At 37.0% G+C, this 25,591-nt stretch overlaps 1 protein-coding gene across 5 annotated transcripts in view; it reads right to left on the reverse strand.

The window, feature by feature from the left end:
* ARHGEF12 (Rho guanine nucleotide exchange factor 12) overlaps nt 1-25,591 on the reverse strand; it is a 143,682-nt gene that overhangs the window by 56,047 nt on the left and 62,044 nt on the right. For 3 of the 5 annotated variants that reach the window (XM_080817461.1, XM_080817458.1, XM_080817457.1), the window contains exons 2-6: nt 17,891-17,914; nt 16,065-16,150; nt 14,416-14,472; nt 3,298-3,396; nt 2,604-2,653 (exon numbers count right to left, since the gene is read on the reverse strand). In XM_080817461.1, the coding sequence (XP_080673587.1) occupies nt 2,604-2,653; nt 3,298-3,396; nt 14,416-14,472; nt 16,065-16,150; nt 17,891-17,914 (316 nt within the window). The remainder of the gene's footprint in view (nt 1-2,603; nt 2,654-3,297; nt 3,397-14,415; nt 14,473-16,064; nt 16,151-17,890; nt 17,915-25,591) is intronic. The other 2 variants (XM_080817460.1, XM_080817459.1) reach the window with 1 other exon arrangement.

The raw sequence follows: 25,591 nt of genomic DNA on the forward strand, positions 1-25,591 counted from the left end.
GCATGTCAGACACATTCCATTAAGAATGGATATATGGACTTTAGGAATTATTATACATAATACAACCCATTATAATATAACATAGTACTGAGAACTATATTAAAATATGTATATATTTGGTTCAATATTCACTTTTATTGCTATTCTATAAGGTATACTCTGCAAGAAAATGAACTTGAATCCTAAACAAGGCCTTGACTTAAAAAACATTATAACTAAAAAAAAAAAAAAAAACAAAAAAAAATTATAACTTACCATGAAAAATGACAAAAGATACCATGCAACAGGTTTTACAAGTCCTTCACAGTGAACGGCTCTTGCAAACAAAAAAGATCTCTTTGCAAATTCACTGATTTGTCAAAATCAGTTTAAAAGATTAAAAAAATAAACAATATTTCCACAATATGCAGTATTTCCACAATATGCAATTTACTTCAAGTTTTCCAACCATGACCCAATCTTTACAAAGAAAATTAATTTTCAGTTAGGCTAATTATAGGAAATGTTATCCAAAGTCTCCACTAAACCAAATTAAGAAGAAATATCAAACATGGAACCAATGTTATTTTTCTTGATGCAAGTAATACTAATTTTTACAAGGTCAAATATATCAGTGTCTAAGGTAGCAATGAAAGTATACTAATCACGCCCATCAGAGATGATCAATGGTACAAAGTTTAATCTCTGAGACACTATTCTAGCACAAACACACCAGATACACAAACACAGACATATACATTATAACTGCCTTTTTTCCTGCAGATAAATACTTCTTTGTTGTATGTGGTTATCTTTCAGTATTGATATACACGCAGACCTAATCTATTCTTTTTAACAGCTGTAGATGAAATGTAATTTCTTTTTCTAGCCCTCCATTTATTTATGCACATTTGCATTATTTACAAATTTTTAAAAATAATTATTAATTTATTTGAGAGAGAAAGTGAGTGAGTGAGTGCAGGGGGTAGGGGCAGAGTTAGAGGGAGAGAGAATCTTTTTAAGCAGACTCTCACTGAGCGCGGAGCCTAGCTGGGCTTGATCCCATGACCGAGATCACAACTTGAGCCAAAACCAAGAGTCAGAGGCTTAACCAACTGTACTACCCAGGCATGCCCACACATTTTTAATATGATAAAGATGAAATGAATTTCCCTGTGCATATATCACTTCACATTTGTACACGTACTTCCTTAGGTAAGTTCCTAAAAGCAAAGTGGCTGGTCAAAGGTTATATACTTTTTAAAAGTATATAATTTGTGGGGTACCTGGGTGGCTCAGTCAGTTAAGTGTCTGATTCTTGGTTTCAGCTCAAGCCATGATCTCAGGGTAATGAGATCCAGCCCTGCAGCAGGCTCCATGCTGGGTGTGGAGCCTGCTCAAGAAACTCTTTGTCTCCCTCTCCCTCTGCCCCTCCCTGCTCTCTCTCTTAAAACAATTTTTTAAAAAAATTGTATCACTTGATACATATTCACAAATTTATATCCGAATAGATTCTACCCAATTTATACTGACAAGTTTATGAGAGTAGCCATTTTACCATACACAAACTATGCCAAAGGTATACGATCAATAATGTTTAAAATTTCTGACAACCAAATATATTTTTAATTTTATTTTATGTTATTTTATTTTGTTTTTTAGAGAAGGAGAGAGAAAAGGGGAAGAAGAGAAGAGGGAGAGAGAGAATCTTAAGCAGGCTCCATGCCATGCAGAGCCCACAGTGGGGCTCAATCTCACAACCCAGAAATCATGACCTGAACTGAAATCATGAGTTCGACACTTAACCAACTGAACCACCCAGCGCCCCCTTCACCTGTCATTTTAATTTCTATTTCTTTGTTATAAGTGTGGTAAGACATATCCTAATTCTTTGCCTTTTTTTTTTTCTATTAGGCTATTTATTTATTCTTCTCTTAGGAATTTAAAAGTGCTCTTTACAAGTAAGGTATTCTACTCTATAGTAAGTTTCAAATACTTTTTTCCAGATAGTTGCTTGTAAATACATATTCATGGTGCCTTTTCCTATGTAATAATTCAATTTTTTAAGTATTCAAATTACTCAACCATCTCAAGAGTAATGACTGACCAATCCACTCTTCTCGTACTGGTCAGAATTCAAGGCCTGTTTCTGGACTGATAGGCCTATACCCAGACTAGAGCAACCTGCTTTGAATTGATCCCTACCATGTCATCTCACACAATACCCATATACATAACAGTTATTTTTTTTAAGCTATTCTTATACCTCTGTAAAATTCATTTGGAAGACTCATCAGTTTGACAAATAATGACACATCTCCCCAGTCATATTAACATATTTTGATGAGATTTTCTTACCAATAGATAAGACTGGAGAGAAATGATCTTTATCACAGTGAGTTACTTTCCTATCTAAGAACACACATGATTCCATTTACTCATGCCTTTTATTATGCCCTTCAGTAAAAAGTAATATTAATTTTAAAATAAATGAATGTTTTTTATAGTCAACAAATACATACAACGCACTGCTTTTTATAAAAATTCAAGTGAAAAAAAAATATGGTTAACATATGCTGTTTTTAAATCTACCATAATAAATTCCATAATAGTCTTTTCCTTACCTTGATGATTCGATCACCTGTCTGTACCCCAGCCCGCATGGCTGCTCCATCTGTAAAAGAATTTAATTACTTAAAACATAATTCATTTGCATGTACTGCTAATTTTCTTGAAAGAGAGGCAGAGTAACCAAATGGTTAAAAACATGTGCCTTTGCCACTCTCTAGTTGTGTGACCATGCATGGATTAATTTTATGGGTTGTTGGTTTTTTTTTTCACTCTAAGCCTCAATATGACCCGTAAAATGGGGATAAAAAATATCTACCTCAAGTTACAGCATCCAATATAAAGAAAGTACTCAATATACGGTAATAGAACATATTATTATTGTCATTTTGTGAAATGTGGATGCTTTGGAACACATAACCATTTCTTTAATCTGGTCTAACAAATATCTCTGTGCCATGAAGAAATAAAATTCCACAAACTTCTCTAAGTGGTGATGTATAAGGCAACATGAACAAGGAGTCATATAGTTTCTCAAACTGTAATAAGACTGTTTTCTTTTAAGTGCATACAAAGAAAATCAATTGGGGTGAATTCATGCCTATAACTAGAACACTAAAGACCAATTTAACAAAACAGGCCATATGACCTGCAATGTATATGATTCTTTTATTCTAGGCAATAGACATTAAGCTTTCTCTTCTTACTGTTTGCTCCCAAGGGACAAGACTATTTTAAAAAATGCCTTGCCTTCTTTGACAGACTGTACGAAGACTGGATTGTCTCCACTGACCGTCAGCCCAAATCCATTGTCATCCTTCTGGATGATCACACAGCGCTGAACAAGACCTGCACAAGAACCACAGGGTAAAGAGAGAAGAGAAAATGGAAGAGAAAAAGACATAATTACATATTAGTAATCAACTGTAACGACCTATATCTTATCTGGAGAAACACAAGGTGGCACGTGAAACTCGTATCACAAACCAGAGTACTAACTCCATAAACAAAACAAAGATGAGAATATCACCAAGAGTCATATGTATTGGTTTCTCACTGGAGAGGCAGAGTAGAATTGCTCTGAGATTAAAAACAGCTACGGCAAAGTGGAAAAGATGAAGTATTAGAGAGGAGACGGAAGGCCTATTCACATCTCTGCTCTTTGTAACATGAAATCTTCCCCAATGCCCTGTGTTCGGGTGCTCTAACTGGTGTTCAAACCCTAGAAAATCAAACATTTGGGGATGTTAGGCTAGAAGCATCCCATGGTAAAGCCCAGTGAAATCCAATCTCATTCTTAGAAAAAGAGACTATCTAAAAAAGGGAGGTGCATGAAGAACATGGGAGCTCTTCCAAAAGAGAGAAAGAACAAGTTCAAAGAGAAGAAAGACGTGAGCTCATAGAAAAAATAAACAGAAAGGAGAAAAAAGTAGGAAAGATAAAGAAAGAACCCTTGAGCTCAACCAACTCGTTTCTTTCACATACTTACCTGATTCCTACAGGAGAATTTGTTTTCCTTCTAGCAAACAGCAAACAAAAGTAGTCAAGGCAAGGTGAAAGAAAGAAGACCACAACCAAAGGTACAGGAATGTCCCATCATGGAACCCTGATTAGTACCCAGGGCTGTTTGATCACAGATCAAGATCTGAAGATCCTGAACTCTGTGTTAGCCAGAGATTTAGTACTTTCAGCTTTGCAGAATCTAAGTGTTTCACCAAAAATCAATATATAAAACATGTAAAATAATGCAAGTATACTGATGTTTGGAAAATAAAAATTTCTTCAAAGTAACAATTTTACACAAAGAGCATGACCTTTTAAATAAGTCTGATGTACAAAACAAAGAATTACGTTAAAGACTGCATATTAATAAATACATGTATTTCTTGCTCTTAATGAAATGTCACAAGTCTGCGAGCCTACTACAAATGAAAGCCTGGAATAAGGGGATCATAGTACAGAAAACACAAACCATAACCCCACACAAAAAATTAACTTAAAGCAAATCATGGACCTAAACACAAAGGCTACAACTTTTCATAAGAAAATACAGGAGAAAATCATCAAGACCGTAGGGTAGGTCTTTTAGGATGCAAAATGCAGCAACCATGAAAGAAAAAAAAAACTAGGAAATTGGACTCGAAATTTTAAATACCTGCTCTTCTAAAAACACGGATAAGAAAATGAAAAGGCAAGGCACAGAGTGGGAGAAAATATTCATAAGTCAAGTGTATGATAAAGGACTTGTATCCAGATTATGCTGAAAAGACAACAACTCTATAATTCAATAATGGGGGACTCATTTCAAAAAGAACAAAAGATTTTGGGGCATCTGGCTGGCTTGGTCAGTAGAGTGTGTAACTCCGAATCTTGGGGTTGTGAGTTCAAACTGCGTGTTAGGCGTAAAGATTACTTAAAAAACAAAACAAAACAAACAAACAAAAAAAAAACAAAAGATTTGAGTAAATGCAGTACAAAGAAACATACCTCAATGGCCAAAAAGCATATGCAAAGGTGCTCAACATCTGCAGTCATCAGGAAAATGCAAACTAAAACCACAGTGAGAAACCACTGTACACTAACTTGATTGGCTAAAAATAAAAAGACCAATAATACCAAATGTTGACAAGGATGTGGAGCAACTGGAACTCTCATGCATTGCTGGTGGGAGTGTAAAATGGTACAAACTCTTTGGAAAGCAGTTTAGAAAATTCCTGTAAAGGTAAGTACACATTTACATATGACCCAGCAATTTCACTCCCAAGAGAAATGAAAACTCATGTCCACATAAAGACTGGTTACACAAATAGTCATGGTAGTTTTGTTCCTAAGAGCCAAAACCCAGAAATAACTCTAAAGTCTATCAACAGATGAACAGATAAACAAACTGCTATATATTGATTATAATAAAATACTACTTAGCAAGGAAAAAGAGGAATAACTCATACATGCAACAAACATGGATGAATCACAAAAACATCACGCTAAGCAAAGCAGATACAAAAGAGTCCATACTATATGATTCCAGTGGAGAACAGGCAAAACTAAAGGACAGTAACAAAAAGCAGGGTAGTATCTAGGGACACGGTGGGGAGGAAGGGTGAGAATGACCACAAAGAGACATGAAGGAACCTTTTGGGGTGATGGAAATGTTCTATATCTTAATTAAGGTAAAGGTTATATGAGTGTGTATTCCTTTGTCAAAACTCATCCAACTGTACATTTAAAAGGACTACATCTTATTTTATGTAAAATTGTACCTCAAGAAAGTTGATTTTTCACATCAAAATTTGTTAGCCCTCAACTCTAGAGACTATGACACACCAAACAGTATTTTTGTTTTTTTTTTAAAGATTTTATTTATTTGTCTGAGAAAGAGAGAGAGGGAAAGAGAGAAACAAAGCATGAGCAGCAGGAAGGGATAGAGAGAGAGGAGGAAGCAGGCTCCCCGATGAGCAAGGAGCCAGACATGGGGCTCGATCCCAGGACCCTGGGATCACGACCCGAGCCGAAGGCAGACACTTAACACACTGAGCCACCCAGGCACCCCACCAAACAGTATTTGAATTAGCAAATTCACCACTCCCACAAATAGTAAATGGTAATGGAGGCAGAGGAAAGATAACCTATCAGAATTCAATCTTTGATGTAATGCTGCATCCTTCAAGTAATTGGGAAAAACTATAACTAGAATGGGTATGAATACATAAAATCAAGAAGATTTTTTATTAATTTCTAGTACATAATACAATAAATATAAGAATTAGAGACTCCTGGTTTTGGCTCAGGTCATGATCTCGGGATTGTGAGATCAAGCCCTATGTCGGGCCCATGTTCTGCGGGGATCTGCTCAACATTCTCTCTCATTCTCTCTCCCTCTCCCTCTGCCCCTTCACCCCGTACGTGCTCTACATTTGTGTATTTCACTTGTATATAATATATATTAAGTATTTAGCTTAATGCCTGACAAGGGCTCATAAATGTTAAATATTTTATTATGATTAGGACTACAATGCCCTTGGATTTTCCTGCTCAGGAATGTATTACTCATCTATCCATTCCATCAATTAAAAAAATCAATTAAAACACTTTTATGTTAGACTCCTATCATTAATGCAAATACTCCTTAAAAGGATCAATCCTCATTTATGCCTTTGTCTAAACTTTGTTTTAACAAACAAGCAAATTAGTTTTGGATGGGGAAGGAACAAACAAGAAAATATTATGGGCAGGGCTTCTTCTAAGAAGGCAACTTTAGAATATAGGAGATAGCAAGAAGGCCTGAAGAAATAAATCACCTTCTTTTGAAAGCTTTTCCTAAATACCCAGACCAGATTAGGTAATCCCTTACAGACAGTGCCCTCTATTTACTTCCCTAGTAACATTATCACTCCCAATTGATACCTATTTGTTTTTATCCACTGACTAGATTATATGCTTCAAGAATGTAGGGGCTCCATTATTGTTTACTATCTTATTTTAGGAACTGGCAAGTGTTCAGACACAGAAGGAAATTTTTTTAATTGCTCATGAATTAATAAAAATTAGAAAAGTTAGTGGGTCTGGAGATGAATGGAAGCTCAGAGAGGGAGGTCACTGACACACAGTCAATTTTAGCAAATATGCCCAGGGTCATAACAAACTGCTAAAAATTGAATAAATGTAGTTGGATTACTTCAGAATTTTGCAAATCTGTTTTCTACGATTCAAAATTGTCCAGCCTGATAACTTTCCCTCTTAATTCTACATCAAAAGGAAATGAGAAACAAAGGATAAGGAGGAACCAGAAAAAGAGCTTTGTGCATATCCTATTCATCTTTCTCCTCTCCCCAACCCCACTATATTATCCATTTATTATTATTCTAACTCTATCTGCTGATCTAAGAACTTGATGTACTTTGACATATAAGATCATATAGAATAATAAGAATCACTAGACCAATGCAAAAGGAAAACATGCCTTCTGTATATAGCCAATTCAGAATCTATGTAATTCAAACTGATGATACTATTTTGTCCTAGGAATCTACGCCATCTGCATAAACTTGGATTTGGAGTCATAATTAAGTAAAAACTAAGCTACCATGCCATTCAAAATTCAGAAATCTAGTCTTTCAAATGCTTAGATCTATTATGTTCCTTCCCATTCAAAGCCAATAAAATGCTTTATTTTTTTCCCTTGAGAGAAATGTTCTACCTGTTTTAGATCAGAAACTGTTTTAACCCACCACAGAGGATAAATTCCACCTTTCACATCCTTAACACTGAAATCACTAATACATCAACACTAAAATCACCAAGAACTCAATTATCACATTGCTGAAATGCCCTTTTTGACAAACAAAAATCCACTTTTTTGTTTTAGCAAATCTGCATCAAACATCTGTCCCTCAGTTATTTAACACTGCAGTCTGTGGGTGTCATGAGGAAGACAAAACCACTACAGGTCTGTGCCCTGTAATGCCCTCTAAGAACTTAAAATCTTGGCAGGAAACGACAACAGAGATGTAGGGAAACAATGGCTACGTCTAACGAAGGACCAGAGTATAGGACAAATAACAGGCCCCACATGTTTTATGAAAGAAGGGAAAGTTAAAAGCGGAGCCCTAACTCCAAAATAGCCACTTTCACATTTCATTAATTAAAACCAACCAACCAATGCCTTCCACCATTTTTACTTTATCTGGTTGTTACACACACATATAGTCTGTGGTTTGCTGGTTGGTTTTGCTAAATCACTTATCGTCTGTTAGAATTACCATACAATGTGATTACCCCCGAACAAGAGTTTTTATAAGGTCGCAAATCACTTTGATGGGAGCTGCATCCAAGCACAGTGTGTGAAGACAGACAGTGTCCGATAAGTAAGATAATGATGCTCAACCTGCCCTGAAACTTGGTCATGGTGATACTTCTTCATTCTCATCGTTTTTAGTGCCACAGAAGATTGTTTTGTCACAGCGCTCTACTTTCTAAGGGCACATGGAGTACAGATAAACAAGTGCATATCTCATGTACTTAACCGCAATGGATCAAGATTCTTCTTTTGTGCTACTGCACTCCTAGAAAGCAGCTACAGATCCTACTATCTTTGTACCTCTAGCCCTTCTCATCGTGCCTGGCATGTGACAGGTAAATGAATATTTACTACGTAAATTTGAATTTATTTTAGATAGAGGAAATTTTAAATCATACCCAATCACTTTTTAGGAAAAAGTAAAATCATAGCCCTGAAACCATGCAAAGTAGAGAAATACCTTTAGGACACTAACCTTCCCCTACGTAACTTCTAACTGAAACAATCTGATTTCCCACCTCCCCTAAAATAACATCTGTAGTTATAAATACATTTTTTATTTCCTAACTCTTAAGGATTATGCTATTTCACCTGGAAGCCAATAACAGATCTCATGCTTCACATTATCAGTGAAGTAAAAATGTTCTATAAAATTTATATAAATACTATCCTGTCCTAAATTTTCTTTTCTCTTTATAATAAAGCACATTTCTTTTTCTTGTTTTGACAGTGTGGTATTTGAAACCAACATAAAATGACTTTCTTACTCAAAAGATAATTACCAAGGATGGTATTTGAAATTGAAAAAAATGAAGCCTTTGTAAGGCTTTGGAGTGGGCAGGGGAAGAAGTCATAAAAAGGTACTCTGAGGGTGCCTGGGTGGCTCAGTGGGTTAAAGCTTCTACCTTCGGCTCAGGTCATGATCCCAGGGTTCTGGGATCAAGCCCTGCATCAGGCTCTCTGCTCAGCAGGGAGCCTGCTCCCCCACCCCCACTGCCCCCCACCCCACCCCTGCCTGCCTCTCTGCCTACTTGTAATCTCTGCCTGTCAAATAAATAAATAAATAAATAAATAAAATCTTTACCAAAAAAAGGTACTTGGAAAAAGAAAAAGTACTCTGATTTCACGGTAATACACTCCTGGAAAAAAAGCAACAATAGTACCAAATAGCAAGTTATGGAAAACAGAGTGTTAAATATGCAAAGCAACATGCCGAACCTTCCATACTGCATTTATTCTAGCGAAAGCTCACCAGTCTTTCTTCACCTTTCATTTTATTACATGACCAAACCTCTCTAAGTCTCACCTCTCAAGAATTAGCTTCAGGGAAGGGTGTGGAGAAAGACCATGTGCAACCTCATAAAAACAGCTCATTTTCAAACTGCTGCCAGACATACATGTTTTATGAGTAAGACCTCAGATAATCCTTTGATTAAGAAGCTTCTGGATTCTAAACGCACAATGCTGCCAGCAAAAGGAAGCTTTAACTTCCAAGTGTGCTGATTTCATTCTTTTAAACGATTACCAGCAGCGAGTCTCTTTTCTAAGTTACGTTTTCTTCTACCTTGAAACTTTTCTGAAGAGAAGAAAAATCCAATCACAATGGGCCAACATCATATGCTATCAGTTCTCCTTATTAAAATACTTCATTCTGACATCAATAATCATTCATTCAAAACACATTAAATGAGTTCCTCCACTGTTTCAGGCATTATGCGAGATGCAAAGGCGGACGGAAACACAAATAACTAGATACGAAGCCAGATGTCAACGGTTAGACCACAGAGGAGAGGGGCAAACCCAGGAAAGCCCTGTGTTGGAGGCAATGTTTGAACTGGGCGTTATAGGATGGAGAGTTATAGGAGGTAAACCATTCAAGACAATGGGAATGGCATGAGCAAAGAAAGAATACCAAGCCACACTTGGAGAGGGAAAATGTGGAGGAGAGGCTGGTACCTTTAGGTAAATGGTAGTAGAAGTAACAGGTGGGTTAAGGCAGAATGATAAACTAGAAACAAATTATAGCATATCTTAATTAACTATTTGTACTTTCCTAGTAAGTGCATGACCAAATCCTTACTTTAATCCTATTAATCTAACAGAGAGAGTGGAACGGAGAAAAGGAAGTAAATCAATGTGAAATCAAAGTGAAACAAAGTTATGAGTCTCTGCAAACAGTCTTATGATGTGATGGAAAACTGAACAGAACAGTGGCGACAGAACCAGAGAGTGAGGGATGGAAGATAATGTGATGGTAGAATCCACTGGACCTGGCCAACTCTTGACTCCCGAGGACAAGGGAAAGGGAGCGAAGATGACTTTAAGAAAATGAGACTAGGTGAGTGTCAGAAGGGTAGTGCCATGAGAAGAATCAGGATCACGAAGAACTGATTTCTAGCCACAGGGAACAAGGATGAATTGCACATTGGTCATTCTGAATTTGAAAGATGGTCAGAGTGAAAATATTCAGCAAACAGTTTCAAATACAAGACTGGACACAGGGGAAAAGACCAAGGACAGAAACGCAGGCCACGTGCACAACTATAAAAGGAGGAAAGCAATCAAGTAAAGGAAAGACAAAACAGCCGCAGACAGGAAAGAACCAGATTAATGTACTATTACAGAAACAAACCAAGTAACGGGTATCAGCATTGCCAGTTTGTTCAGAGGAAGGTGAGAACTGAGAAAAAGTTCAAAGATCTAGAATCTTTTGGTTCACCTTCCAGATAGGACGTGTTGGGAAGTCAGACTGCAAGAGGTCAGGAAGCGAGTGACTTATGAGGACGCAGAAGGTTCATGTTTAGAGTGTTCCCTGCCAGGCTGAAGAAGAAAGCAGAAAGAATAACTTGGGGACTTTTACCTTTATACATCTGAGAAGGCTGAACTTAAAAAAGGTAAGAATTTTTTAAAAGTTCATTCTGAAGGGCACCTGGTGGCGCAGTCAGTTGGGCGTCTGTCTGCTTTCAACCCGGGTCATGGCCCTGGGATGGGGTTCCATGTCGAACTCCCTGCTCAGCAGGGAGTCTGCTTCTCCCTCTGTCTTCTCATGCTCTCTCTCTCTCTCTCTCATGCTTGTACTCTCTCTCTCTCAAATAAATAAGTAAAATCTTAAAAAAAAAAAAACCACTCTGAAGTAACCAACCAGGAGAGTTCAAGTACTAACAGCGTGCTTCTGTTACAGACTACCATTTGGGTCTTCCCCTCCCCCAATTCATATGCCGAGTCCTAACCCCTAATATGCAATGGTATTTGGAGATGGGGCTTTGGCAGGTAATTAGAATAAGATGAGGTTCTAAGAGGAGGGCCTTCATGATGGATGGGATCAGTGTCACCAGAGAGACTGTTCTCTACCTGCACTTGCACCAAAGGACCATGAGAGCACAAGGCAAAATCGTGGCTGTCTGCAACCCAGGAGAGAGCTCTCCCTGGAACCTGCAACCCTGATCTCATACTTCTAGCCTCTAAAAGTGAGAGAAAATACATTTCTGTTATTTAAGCCAAGTCTCTGGTATTTTGTTATAGCAGCCCCAGCAGATTAGATAGTTTCAGAAATATCTGGCTTGCTTACTTCTATATAATCCTGTCAGCTAGAATCTCTTCATGAAGCCAGGGCAGAAGGCAGGAAGAAGCTGCTATCAAACTCCAAATGCCCTCACGAACCCTCTCATGTCCCACAAAAGTCCACAAAATTTCTCCGTTATGATATTCATGAGAAAAATAGAAAATGAAGTATAACTGAAACTGTAGCTCAGAAACATAATCTGTACATGATCAACAGACACTGAAAGGTAAAGAGGGAGAAATAAGGAGAAATGGAATAAATACTGACCTGCTGCACCAGGCAGAAACTTAACAAAAGAAGTCAATACAAAACAAACACTTAGTTTTCTTGTAAAATGAGCAAAGTAAATTTATCTCACCAAAAACGGCTCTAAAAATGGCAAAGAGGGTTCAAAATAAATACTTTGTTAAGTGAAGAACTAGCATTTGTTGAAGTATCGAGCTAGTGAATTCTACCCCAAGACAGTGTAAAATCTCGAAACTTAGAAGTGGGCTTGTTAAGAGATCCTACACTAAGAAAATGTCAGCAGTTGGTATGACTCTACTCAGTCATATCCCATTATTTTCAAGCTTTTCTTGACCCTTCCTCCCCAAGATTCTTTTCCATCTGTGGTAACAGCACAGAGTCTGAGGAAGTCTACTCACACAGGTGATAAAACATTGGTAATGTCAAAGAGATTTAAGTTAGCATGCTCACTCTGTTCTGATCAAGTCATCCCTTTTATAAGTGCTTTTTAAAGACCCATGGCTCAGTTCCTTCCAAAAAAGGTATTTCGAGGGTTTTCAAGAAACAAACATACAAAGAAGCCACACCTTATTTCCCCATTACCACTTAAAATGTTTCTATTACTAACAAGCGAATGGCATGTCTGAACTAGTGTTAATATTCCTATCACTGAACTATTAACATCCAAATCAAACAGCAAGCTTTTGCATACATACCTATCATCCTATCATCCAAAGCAAACATCCTAGCATCCAAAGCAAATACCAAGCTTTTGCATTCATACCACAGATCTAGGAAAATGGTGGGGGAGGTGAAATACAACATTGCAAAGGCTACCAGAAAAGAAGGGAGCCAATAAAGATAGTCTTCACATTCCTAAGGAGAGAATAAACCATAAGAAGCTCTTTATATAGAACAGAAAGACAGAGTCTTGAGAAATTTGGAAGCTATTTCTTATTTAGGAGGAGCCAAATAACTTTGGAAGGAAGAAAAAAACATATATATGCCATGCCATACAGCATGGTACACATTTTGTCTTGACCTACTGTAAAAGATTTTACTACACACAAAAAGGCACTGGTCATAAAAACCGAAGCAAAGAACTGTATTTACTGAACATGGAAGCATTAACTGGTTTAAAACCAAACACTGAGGCCTCATAATATTAAAAAGTATGTGATTTTATGGGTTCAAGTATCAGGAGATATAAATTATAAAATGTCTTGGGGAGGTGGGGCACTTTCATATATTTTTTTTCCTTTCATGTATGTCAGGCTAGGAAACACTTCTATCTGGGGAAACTTCCATATGACAGACTTCTGGCTCTTTTACAGAAAACCTGGTTTTCCTTTGAGGCCAAATTTGGAATCTTCTTAAAAAGAAGTAACTTATTAGTCTTTCAGAGATTATTTTAAAAGTCTGGGTTCCAAGAAGTGCTTCTCCTATTCACTTTTCTCAAGGCACTAATCAGATGCCAAAACAAGAGAAGAGGGCAGGTAAAGCTGTGCAGAGGAAAGGGAAAAACATGTATGAACTTCACAGACATGGTTTATATTATCTTTGGAAGACAGGGCACAGCCTAGAAATATTAGTGCTTCGATAATCTGTTGCAAAAGTTAACCACTCAGTTTAAACCTGCTCTTTGTGAAAATTATTTTTAAAAGGTGTCATTCTGACATTTGCCCATTCAGAATAAGCTTCAGGGACACTTACGAAATGCATAAACAAATTCTTCAAGCCATAGAAATAAAACACTTAAGTTATTTTTGCTGTTGTGGATAAATCATACATGAACAACATTTCCAGATGATGAGGCCAATAAAAAGAAACAAATAAAAAAAATCAAATAAAAATTCCAAAGAACTGGTAACACCTCTAAGTCGCACCAGTGCTATGCTTAGAGGGAAAGACTGGTGCCATGAAATTCTACGTGATCCAAACTCGGCAAATGGGACATGGGAAGAAGATGCCAAGAACTCAAAGCCCATGTTAAGTGGAAGAGCCCAACTCAAAAATATCAGACATCATCACTTTCCCATCAGACACAAGATGAAAGACAAGATGGGTCATGTGGCCTACTCTTACTCTATGATGTTAGTTTCTAGCAACCTTAAGCTTCCCAGTGGCAGCCACATTAAAACCCCAGGCTCCCTTTCCCTGCAGTAGGTCATGCCATGCAGAGCAGACACAAGGAAGGCTGAAGTTATTTAAAAGAAAAACAAAAAAGTAAACAGCATGAAGCAAGCTCCAAAGGTGCAAGGCTGAATTGGCTACATTAGCTTACCATATATCTCGGATCTACTCTCCTCTGAACTAGACTTTGTCTTCTTGGAGGAGCTATCTGCACAAGAGCGGGAGAAAAGGAGAGAGATATAGAAAATATGGAGACCAATGTAAGGGGAAAAATTCATGGGGGAAAAAAGGAATGAATCATGATCAAGTTAAATCGTGCAAACACAAAGTATGAACATCACAGGTGATAGCACTTAGAACAGTCACGAACAGCACAAGTAATGACATATTTTAAAGATATATTGAAGAAAAGACAGTGCAATAAAAATGTGTTCAAACAAAATGACACATGAATAGTCTACAAAATATATCATCTGACAATCATAGAGATGACAAAAGCACTAAAAGCTGTAATAATCTCATTTTGAAGCACTGCATACCACTTCACTGACCCTGTCTTTGGAGATGGGCACACCACAGAGGAGTAATACAGGATAAGTCAATCTAACAAGACTCTAAGGTTTATATGAACATAGGGCAGATACTCATTAGCAAGAATAATAACTAATCATATTAATAAAAGCCTCTGAGCCCCATGATGTCAAAATTATATGTCAGAATTTAAAAATTATCTTTTAATGGAGATCCAGAAGTTGTACCCCCCAACCCAAGCTTAAATAAACTGATGACGGGGATTTCATTTTTATCTATGACCCAAGATGCAGGTAAATTATTAGCTAGTCACTTCCTTTTCTTCCCTTCCAGAATAATGTTTATAATGTTTTTTCAAAATAACTGTTTACAATGAAAGTATGAAACATCTGAGTTAGATACAAAAAACACACTCTATTAAAACTGTATTTCTAGACAAAAATGTCTTAAAGAGATACTCTTTATTTATTTATTAATCACCTTAGTGATTACCTACTCTACTCTTTTGTCATAGGAACATACAACGGAGTAAAATAGTATATACACAAAGAACACTTATCAGCTTCAAATGACAAAAGCAAAATTATCCAGCATTTTTATAAATTAAATACTGACTGACTTTATAAGGAGGAAGCAAAAGCCCATATTGTACAATAGGAGTTCAATCTATTTGTATAAAATTAAGAATATAAATAGAAGTTCACTAGCATGAAAACCTTAGACAAGATCAACACTACTTAAAAGACTCTCTGCGCTCAGAATATTTTTGACTGAAGAAAAAGGGGTCTCTATTCATTTGCTTACTCTAAAGTGAGATGATCAGTAATCTCTGAAGTTGGATTTTATCTAATACTCCAATTTACTATGGTCACACATGAATTTTTAAATGACTACAGAAATCTGCAGTTGTTAGAGCTTTGATTTTATGAGATACTACCAATCACACTTAGGATTTATTTTAATACTAAGTCCTTGGTCTGACTAGAATCTCCAATTATGACAAGTGACTACTTTTATTATCATTATTTTTAAATAAAATACACTCTACAATGATGCTTCCATAGTGGAATCCGTAGCATTGAATGTTAAAAATGCTTGCACTCATCCCCAAAGCACAGGTTTTATATTATCATTGAAGAGGAAGGAAGAGTCAGAAACAGATCAAACAATAACTCCTGGGTGTTTCAGGTAGTTATGTAGCTTATTAAGCCAAATTATTCTGAACTAAACTACACTCAATATTCTTTGGAAGAACAAACAGTGTTTTACCTGTAGGATCAAAATCATGTGATGCACTGCGCTCAACTTTCTGCTTCTTATCTGTTGGTGACTCTCGGTTCAAAATACTCCCATGCCTAAATTAAAGTAAAGCAGTCAAATATTTACTACAAGCAAATCAAGCGAATAAAAATTTAATTGCAAGTGTGTCTTACAAAGAGAATCCAAGTAGTCAGTTTACCTTATACATCCTCATAAATCTAACCCATATTTTTCAAGAAGTTTTAAATTCAGTCTATGGTATGTGTAATAAATAATCTAGTTATTTGCTTATAAAAAGTGCTTAAAAATAATAGAAATAGTATATAGTATTAAGTCTATTTTATTCTTAGAAATATCTTAGAAACAGCATTTAGTATTAAAGTCTATTTTATTCTTAGAAATAACTTATATTCAGGATGCCTGAGTGGCTCAATTGGTTAAGCATCTGCCTCAGGTCATGATCTCAGAATCCTAGGATCAAGTCCTGCATCCAGCTCCTTTCTCAGCAGGGAGCCTGCTTCTCCCTCTGCCTGCTGCTCCCCCTTGCTTGCAGTCTCTCTCTCTCTCTCTCTTTGTCTCTCTGACAAATAAATGAAATCTTTAAAATAAAATAAAATAACTTAAATTCTTCCAGTGGCTTTTACAGGTTACTATGACTTCCACTGAACAGGTAAGAAAACTGTCTGAAAGTAATTCAACACTTTCCCCGACCTGACCCTACATATACTATGGTCAGGTTCAAAATCTCTGTGTAAATGTAGCATGGATGAGAATAATAAAAGGAAAGAATGAAAGAAAGAAAAAGGGGCGCCTGGGTGGCTCGGGGGTTAAGCCTCTGCCTTCGGCTCAGGTCATGATCTCAGGGTCCTGGGATCGAGGCCCCGCATCAGGCTCTCCGCTCAGCAGGGAGCCTGTTTCCCCCTCTCTCTCTGCCTGCCTCTCTGCCTACTTGTGATCTCTCTCTCTGTCAAATAAATAAATAAAATCTTAAAAAAAAAAAAAGAAAGAAAGATTGGTTTGGGCAAGCCTCACTAGAGTTCTAGCTACAGAAGTCAGGCAGGCCCAGATAACACTAGAATTACTATTTTTCCTACGGCCTACCCAATTACACTGATCAGATAATAGCAGGGCAGCAAATAAGACCCTCACTGTAATATATACGCTACTAATTAACAGAAATGCCAAGATTAGCATCAGTATCCTGGACCATGCTGTCACTAAAATGATAAAAATACTAACATAATTAGGAATGATATACTACCTACAGTCGAAATAATATTCATGAAAATTAGGATGAGAGAGGAGTAAGAATAAGCACTGAGGAAAAGGCAGTTAACCCCAGGATCTGAATACATATGGAGATAAGGCTGTGAGCATAGGCGTATTTGAACATTTTGGATTTTTTTCCTTTACTCTTAAAGTAATTAAGACTGATTCAGTTTGCCAAAGTTCATTAACTAAAGGCAGCTGTATTACCCACATGATAAAATACATCAAAAACTGGCAAGCCATTTACACTCCCCAAGCTACTCACAACTGAAAACAGTCACAATAGATTTTAAAATTAAATCTCTTCATAGGGAGTGACCTTAACTATCAATTTGAACAAACTTTTAAATTGCTTATATTAAAAACATTGAAAATGTTATCAAAACAATGCTCCCTTCCAGAAAAAATATGCAACACCTGTTACATTTTAAATTTGTAAAACATTTTGATATTTTAAACTACTTAAACCCACATTTTCAAAAGCCATAAAAATCCGCCATAATTTCAAAGGAATGCTTCTAATTAAGACTTAACCTACGCATATGAAGGGCAACTGAACAACTTACCTTATAGGTTTTTTGAGGGGAAACCTGAAACAAAGAAAAAAAAAAGGAAAGATGTAGTTATTTCACTTATAAGACTGTTACTAAATTTATTAATTCTACTAAAGCAGAATAAGAGATATAAATTTTATGCTACTTTCCCAAAGCAAGATTCAACAAACAGTTGGAGTAAAAAGCTGGATGCTATTTTTTAATAACTCCTTTGTTAAATCTTAAATTGCAGGTGCATTTACCATGAGCTGTCACTGAGTATGGGTTCTCTTTTTAAAAATCTAAACGCAAACAGCAACAGCTAAATTTACTAAGGGCTTACAAGATGCTAAGCACTATTCTAAACTGTTGACAAGTGCTATCTCATTTAACCCTAAAAAATATCTATAAAGATATTATTTCCATTTTACAGATTTTAAAAAACTAAGGCAAAGAGAAATATATTGCCATTAAAATATTATACTGACTTTCCCTAGCAAGGCAAGTTTTTTCCTGTCCATCACCTCTCCCCATTCCCCAAGATATCTGGGTGGTGATTACTGCTGTATTGATCTGTCTACTACCCTTTGATCATAATTAAATCACAATTCTCATTTATGTTTAGCATTTATAACAGAAATCTAGAGAAAATACCATTGCAGTACTACCAGTTCCTAAGACTATGTTCTAAAAGTAGAAAACAAAAGGGTACATCTTTTCTTTCTTCCGCTCTACAAGCTATTAAGAACTACTGCATTTCCTCCTGGTTGCCTTTTTTGAAAGAAATATTACTGGAGCCTTCTTGATAAGAATTTGATGTTACACATAAACACTAAGTCTACATGTGTTTTTGGATTTCCTCCCGTTCCCCTTTCAGATATGTTATTTCAGAAATTACCACAACCCATGGCATTTTATATGTAAAGATTATCTAGCCTGGGTAACAAAAATGGGACTTATTAAGAATATCAATAAAACTGTTTTTTTTTTAAAGGTCATTAATAAACACAGTAAGAAACAAACATAAAACAATGATAACTTAAATGATTATTTTATTTGTCATGGAGATAGTTTAGTTAAAAAAAAAAAAGAAAACCTCTAAAGTACAAGTTTAATTACCATTTCCTTTAACTCCTATAAAAACCAGAATTGATCCAAAGAAAAATACAAAGAATCTAAAAACTTTCATAGTAAGTGCATGTTCACTCACAACAAAGTCAAGGATAACAAGGAAAAGAGGTTCTGGGATAAGAGTAAACTGCTCTGGAGAACAGACCAACTACAAAAGATCACCGAATTTTCAGAAATAGGAAGTCCATCCTTACTTGCTGGGGGAGTGTGGGGAGGTGGGAATTTTTTTAAATTTAGACATGAACATAGGAGCTGGCAGAAAAGAATTCCCAACTGAGTTTCTACAAAAGATAATACCTGCAGTTAGCAACCTTAGCCACTCTTCCTGATAGCGGTTATAAAAACTCCTACCCCAAAACAATGCTGCTTGCGTCAGGGCCTGCAACATCCAGGGAGATTCTGGTAAAGAATCCCGGAAGTTCCCAGACTACGGATTGTAAACCAGCTTCCTGAGCTGCTTTCTCTTATGAGGGAATGGAAAGGGAGGGGAAGGAGGAGGATAAAAATGGAGTGGAAAGATGAAGAACAAGGACTACTGCACAGTAAAATTTGCTTAACATAGTCGACTTACTACATTCTTTTTTTTTTTTTTAAGATTTTATTTATTTGACAGAGATCACAAGTAGGCAGAGAGGCAGGCAGAGAGAGAGAGAGGAAGGGAAGCAGGCTCCCTGCTGAGCAGAGAGCCCAGAGGCAGGGCTCGATCCCAGGACCCTGAGATCATGACCTTAGCCCAAGGCAGAGGCTCTAACCCACTGAGCCACCCAGGCGCCCCAACTTACTACATTCTTAAAGTACAGGTGAAGAGCCTCTCTCAAACACAAATTTTTAAATCCAGTACTTTTTCTCTAATCACTACATTCCACAATTAGCCCAACACTAGGCTGAAGAAACAATTCTGGTCCCCCAAATCCTCTATTTTCAAGACCCTGTCCATTCTGCAACCCAATCATACAACTGTTGACAACTTCTTCTGGTTAGCTATCTACAGAAAAGAGCTGTAGTTGAATGCTGAATTATGTTGGGAGTCCTTAATAAATTGTATCTGGCTTTTGAAAATACCATATTGATCACTTGGACATTTAGTCAACAATGAACATGTCTGTACATATTTACATATGTGTGTATTTTTCCAGATATGAGACGAAGTCCAAGTATGAATACGAAGAACCATAATTTCAAAAGGAAAGTGCCATCAGAAATTACAGCCACTGCGATAAGATAACTAGATGCCCTTACTTTCGATTACCTATACTAAGCATACTTGAATGCCACAAATTCTAACCAAGAGCCTTAAAGGTCATGATTATATTTACTCACTTGACTCAGGATGCCTTTTTCTTACAAGTTCTGAGCTCTAATATTAAAGCCCCAGGTAGCAATATATAGAAGCCTCCTCAAAGTTTTTATTTGCATACTCCTCCCAATATGTTATTACACTGTAAAGGGAGTTGTGATTTGGTACTTAAATACCCCTGACCCAATAAATAATATTTCCTTTAGTAAAACTTCCAGTTTTAGCCAGGTTTAACCACACACACACACACACACACACACACACACACACACACACACTTTACAATACAATACATACATATACATGACTTTCTAATTGGGATATCCCTTTAAGACTGTTAAACAGAATTTCTTCTAGATTAAAAACATTAAAACGGCCCTCAAAGTTTTTGTTAACACATATTTGCTTAAAATATATAGCCTATTAGAAGTCATTTTTTCCTTTTATAGATGATTTTTTATGAGAAAAGAGCTAGGCTTTGATATTACTCCTGAAAGAAAGTGTCCTGAAAGAAAAAAATAGAAATACCACACTTAAACCTTAATTCCTACCCTCTCTATCTCCTTCAAGGTATTAGATGTTTTTTCCTCAGGTTTAATTATGATGAAGAATTTGGGACTCTGGATGGTTCTTCATAAGGGATGACTGAAAAGAGGAGAATTAAGTTCAGGATATTTTACCTACACTGGATAGTGGGCAAGTTTTCATTAGCTTGCTAATGTCAGCTACTAAATTTAGAATTCTCACTAATTCCATTGTAAGATACATCCTGATCTTAGCAATGTTAAAAGGCAGGATGAAAAGCCTGTGCACCTTGGAATCCATGAAATATAGCACTAGCTTACTGGAATTCACGCCAGTGAGGAGAGTTTCTAGACAAAGAACTCTGCAAAACAGACTGCAGGTAACAGAAGTCTAGGGCTCAATCCTCATGAAATGATGACAAACATCAATGCAAAAAAATACAGCACTTCATTACTGTTACAGTCAATGAAAACTGCACGTGATCTCAAGGCCTCATGGACAAGGGCTCCTCAGAAAAAAAATAATGAGGCTCATATTCTAGTTTTGCAATTTAAAAGGTGGTTTTACACTTGTACAAGGTGCTCAGGCACTCTAACAATCTTCTGGAAAATAGTGATTATACTAGTTCCTACCTTACAAATTTGTTCTGAGAATTAGAACATGCAAAGCATTAAATGAGAAGCACTGTCTAGCACTTAATAACCACTAAATTATTAACTATTAATCAGAACAAAAATAAAATCTGAGCTTTAGAGCCTTAACTTCAAATTAAATAGAAAAGAAAAATAAACTTAAAAACTAACAATATTCAGGGGCGCCTGGGTGGCTCAGTGGGTTAAGCCTCCGCCTTCGGCTCAGGTCATGATCTCAAGGTCCTGGGATGGAGCCCCACATCGGGCCCTCTGCTCAGCAGGGAGCCTGCCTCCCTTCCTCTCTCTCTGCCTGCCTCTCTGCCTACTTGTGATCTCTGCCTGTCAAATAAATAAATAAAAATATTTAAAAAAAAAACCTAACAATATTCAAGTAGGTTTTTAGCTCTCTGAAATCCACAGAAACGCATAATTCAAAGCCAATGATGAAAATATAGGTTTAACTTGCCAAGTCATATAAAATTTATGTCAATACTCAAGTTAACAAACTTCGCAGATGCTGCAGGGTAAGAGAAAAGATCAGGTTACAACTAAATTTTTCATTTTCTTAGCAAGTAGGGTCAGAGATTTTTTTTTTTTTAAAGCCTGTGAAATTGTGTTGACCATACCCACCACTTAGCAAGAGTCCATTATTTCCCATCTCCTTTAAAGTATCAAGAATGATTAAGGCATTCTGTGTCCTGGATGTAAATCAAGTTTTTGTTTGTTTGTTTGTTTGTTTTAGAGATTTTATTTATTTATTCAACAGAGACAGAGATCACAAGTAGGCAGAGAGGCAGACAGAGAGAGAGGAGGAAGCAGGCTCCCTGCTGAGCAGAGAGCCTGATGCGGGACTCGATCCCAGGACACTGGGATCGTGACCTGAGCCGAAGGCAGAGGCTTTAACCCACTGAGCCACGCAGGCACCCCTAAATCAAGTTTTTTATTCATCTGTTTCTACAAAATAATTTAAATATCCTGAAGCACAACACTAAAATTTGAAATTACTCCAATGTGAATATGAACCAGCTAGCTCTAGTATTGTATCATTTTTCACAAAATAACAAAACAGCTAAAAGGACTTATTAAGTATCCTTAAGTATAGGGATTTAGAACATACTGCTGATTTCAGCTAAACTTAATTCAATCTTTAGATCTCTGGACAGTAAGATTCATAGAGCCAAAAGTAGTAATGACCACTAGCACTCCTAGCTCTCCAAAAAACACCAGTCATAAATCCTTTCGCCACCTACAATTTATAACTGGTCTAGCTTACACTCACTAAAAGAACAAAAAATTACAGAAAAAGCAAAAAAAAAAATCTGAAAATTATCTACCATTGTACCTTTTTATTGGGATATAGATCTAAAGCATGAAAAGTTGTCAGCAGAGCTGGCATAAACATTAGTTATATCAGAAAGACGTGAACAGAAGCTACAGCTGACAGGATGACTCGAGAATTTTCATGGTGGTGTTATTAGTTTGAAACCTCTGGACCTTGCAATACAAAACCACAGAAAGAAGGACCAGGGAGCTCAGTTCTGGTGTAAAATCCAAAAACGATTCACTAGAATGTAACGTAAGACAATCTCAAATTAACTTCTTAAATATAACTTAGGATATTGCTACGTTCATTGAAGAACTTAACACAGAACGATCCTTAGTCTTTCCTAGACATACTTTGACAAATCAAACAGTAAATTCTAAATTATCTTAAATGCCTCTGCCAGATATTATAAATCAGATACTGGTTGTTTCTAAACTGGGAAAAGTAATTCACAATGAAAATAACATCTTATTTATTACAGGCTCTTTTTCCTCATGGACAATCTGAAACAGTATTACTTTAGGCAGTATCTCCTGTAAGGTTTCTAAAGAACTCTGCTTTGAGATCATGAGTATCATCATTAACTTATACAGTGTCTTTCTAGACTTCCAATTATTCACTTCAAAAAACCAAGCAAAGGGAACTGCCAGAAAAAAGTAAGAGAACCTCAAACTACTTAGTATCTTCTTTCCACTCAACACCATTCAAACTATCAAATCCATGCTTATATGAGATACTAACATCACTGAGCAAATATAAACAATAAACAAACTGGACTCTACAGAATAATCTCAAAATTGACAAAATAATGACGATACATAATTTTCATTTGATAGGGACTTAAATCTTTGCTTAACTAAATTTTTTATTTAAATTCAATTTAATTAACATGTACTATATTATTAGTTTCTGAGGTAGAATTTAGTGATTCATTCATTGCATAGAATACCCAGCCCTCATTACATCACATGCCCTCCTTAATGCCCATCACCTGGTTACCCCATTGCCCCTTCTTAGCTCCCCTCCAGAAACCCTGTTTGTTTCCTAGAGTTAAGAGTCTCTTATGGTTTGCCTCCCTCTCTGTTTTCACCTTGTTTTATTTTTCCTTCCCTTCCCCTTCGTGTTCATCTGTTTTGTTTCCTAAATTGCACATATGAATGAAATCACTGTGGTATTTGTCTTTCTCTGACTGACTTATTTTGATTAGCAAATACGGATTTAAACCTTAATCTTACTTCACAATTCCCCATTTCAGAATTTGTTTGGAGAAGTGGTTCAAGACAGCAGAGTAGGATGATCCTAAACTCACCTCTTCCCATGGACACAAAAATTCAACAGCTAACATGCAATAATTTCCTCTGAAAAAGTTCTGGAAACTAGATGAACAGTGCCTCCACAACAAAAAATAAAAGGACCATATTGAGACAGGTAGGAGAGGCAGAGACATGCTCTTGCCAACACCCCACCCCAGGCACAGTGACCCACAAACAGAAGGGATTTTTTAAAAAATGGAACTTTTGCCTGAGGAGCAAGGGAGTTTGTGCCCCACATTGAGCACCTCAACCCCTGAGTCATGCACCAGAGAGATAAGCCCCTCAAACTTAATATAAACAGGGATTATGTCCTGGAGAACCACAGAAATGTAGGGAATTGAGAACCCACTCTTAAAGGGTTTGCAGCTGACTCACTCGCCCTGAGACCCAATCCAAAAGCAGCAGTTTGAAAAGCTCCTAGACCAAATGTGAAGGAGACCCAATTACTCATCTTAAAGCAACTGCCAGAGCTTCAGGAACCTGCTGGGACTCTCTCCAAGAAAAGAAACATTGGAAAGTACCATTTTTGTGATCACATTCTACCTTGCTAATGCTACTTTGTTAATTTTTACAACCTCCCCCTAACCTGCTAGTGCAGGTTGGTATCCCCCACTTCAGTGCCTAACCATGCCGCAGCCAGGCAACAGCCCCCTATACTCCTGACGCCACCATCACAGCCCCACCACAGCCAGTAGGCATGTGCAGCACACACAGGGGATGCTCCTTGAGAGCCTGGCTCTGGTGACCAGGGAGACAGTACCTCTGGGTCCCATGGGTCATCTCCTGCAGAAGGCCACAACTTCAACACTCAGGTTTTGCCTAATACATGAAAACGAACACAGAGACTCAGGCAAAATGAGACAGAAATAGGTGGCAAACAAAAGTACAAGACAAAACTTTAGAAAAAGTCCTTAATGAAACAGAGATAAGTAATCTACCTGTTAAAGAGTTCAAAGAAACAGTCATAAAGATGGTCACCAAACTTGGGAGAAGAGATGAACACGGTGAGAACGTCAACAAAGAGAAAATATAAGAAAGTACCAAAAAGGAGGCAGAGAGCAAAAGAATACAGTAACTGAACTAAAAAAATACACTAGAGGGGTTTGACAGCCCACTGGATGAAGAGAGAAAGGGGCAGAAAACTTATTTGAAGAAATGATGGCTGAAAACTTCATTACCCCAGGGAAAGAAACAGACATCCAGGTCCAGAAAGCACAAAGAGTTCTACACAAAACAAACCCCCAAAAAATTCACACCAAGAAACATTACAATTAAATTGTCAGAAGTTAAAGATAAGGGGCGCCTGGGTGGCTCAGTGGGTTAAAGCCTCTGTCTTCCGGTCAGGTCATGATCCCAGGGTCCTGGGATTGAGCCCCGCATCAGGCTCTCTGCTCAGCAGGGAGCCTGCCTCCCTCTCTCTCTCTGCCTACTTGTGATCTCTGTCAAATAAATAAATAAATAAAATCTTAAAAAAAAAAAAAGTTAAAGATAAAAAGAGAATCTGAAAAGCAG

This window comes from Martes martes (genome assembly GCF_963455335.1).
Source record: "Martes martes genome assembly, chromosome: 10".
In the NCBI taxonomy this organism is placed as follows: Eukaryota; Metazoa; Chordata; class Mammalia; order Carnivora; family Mustelidae; genus Martes; species Martes martes.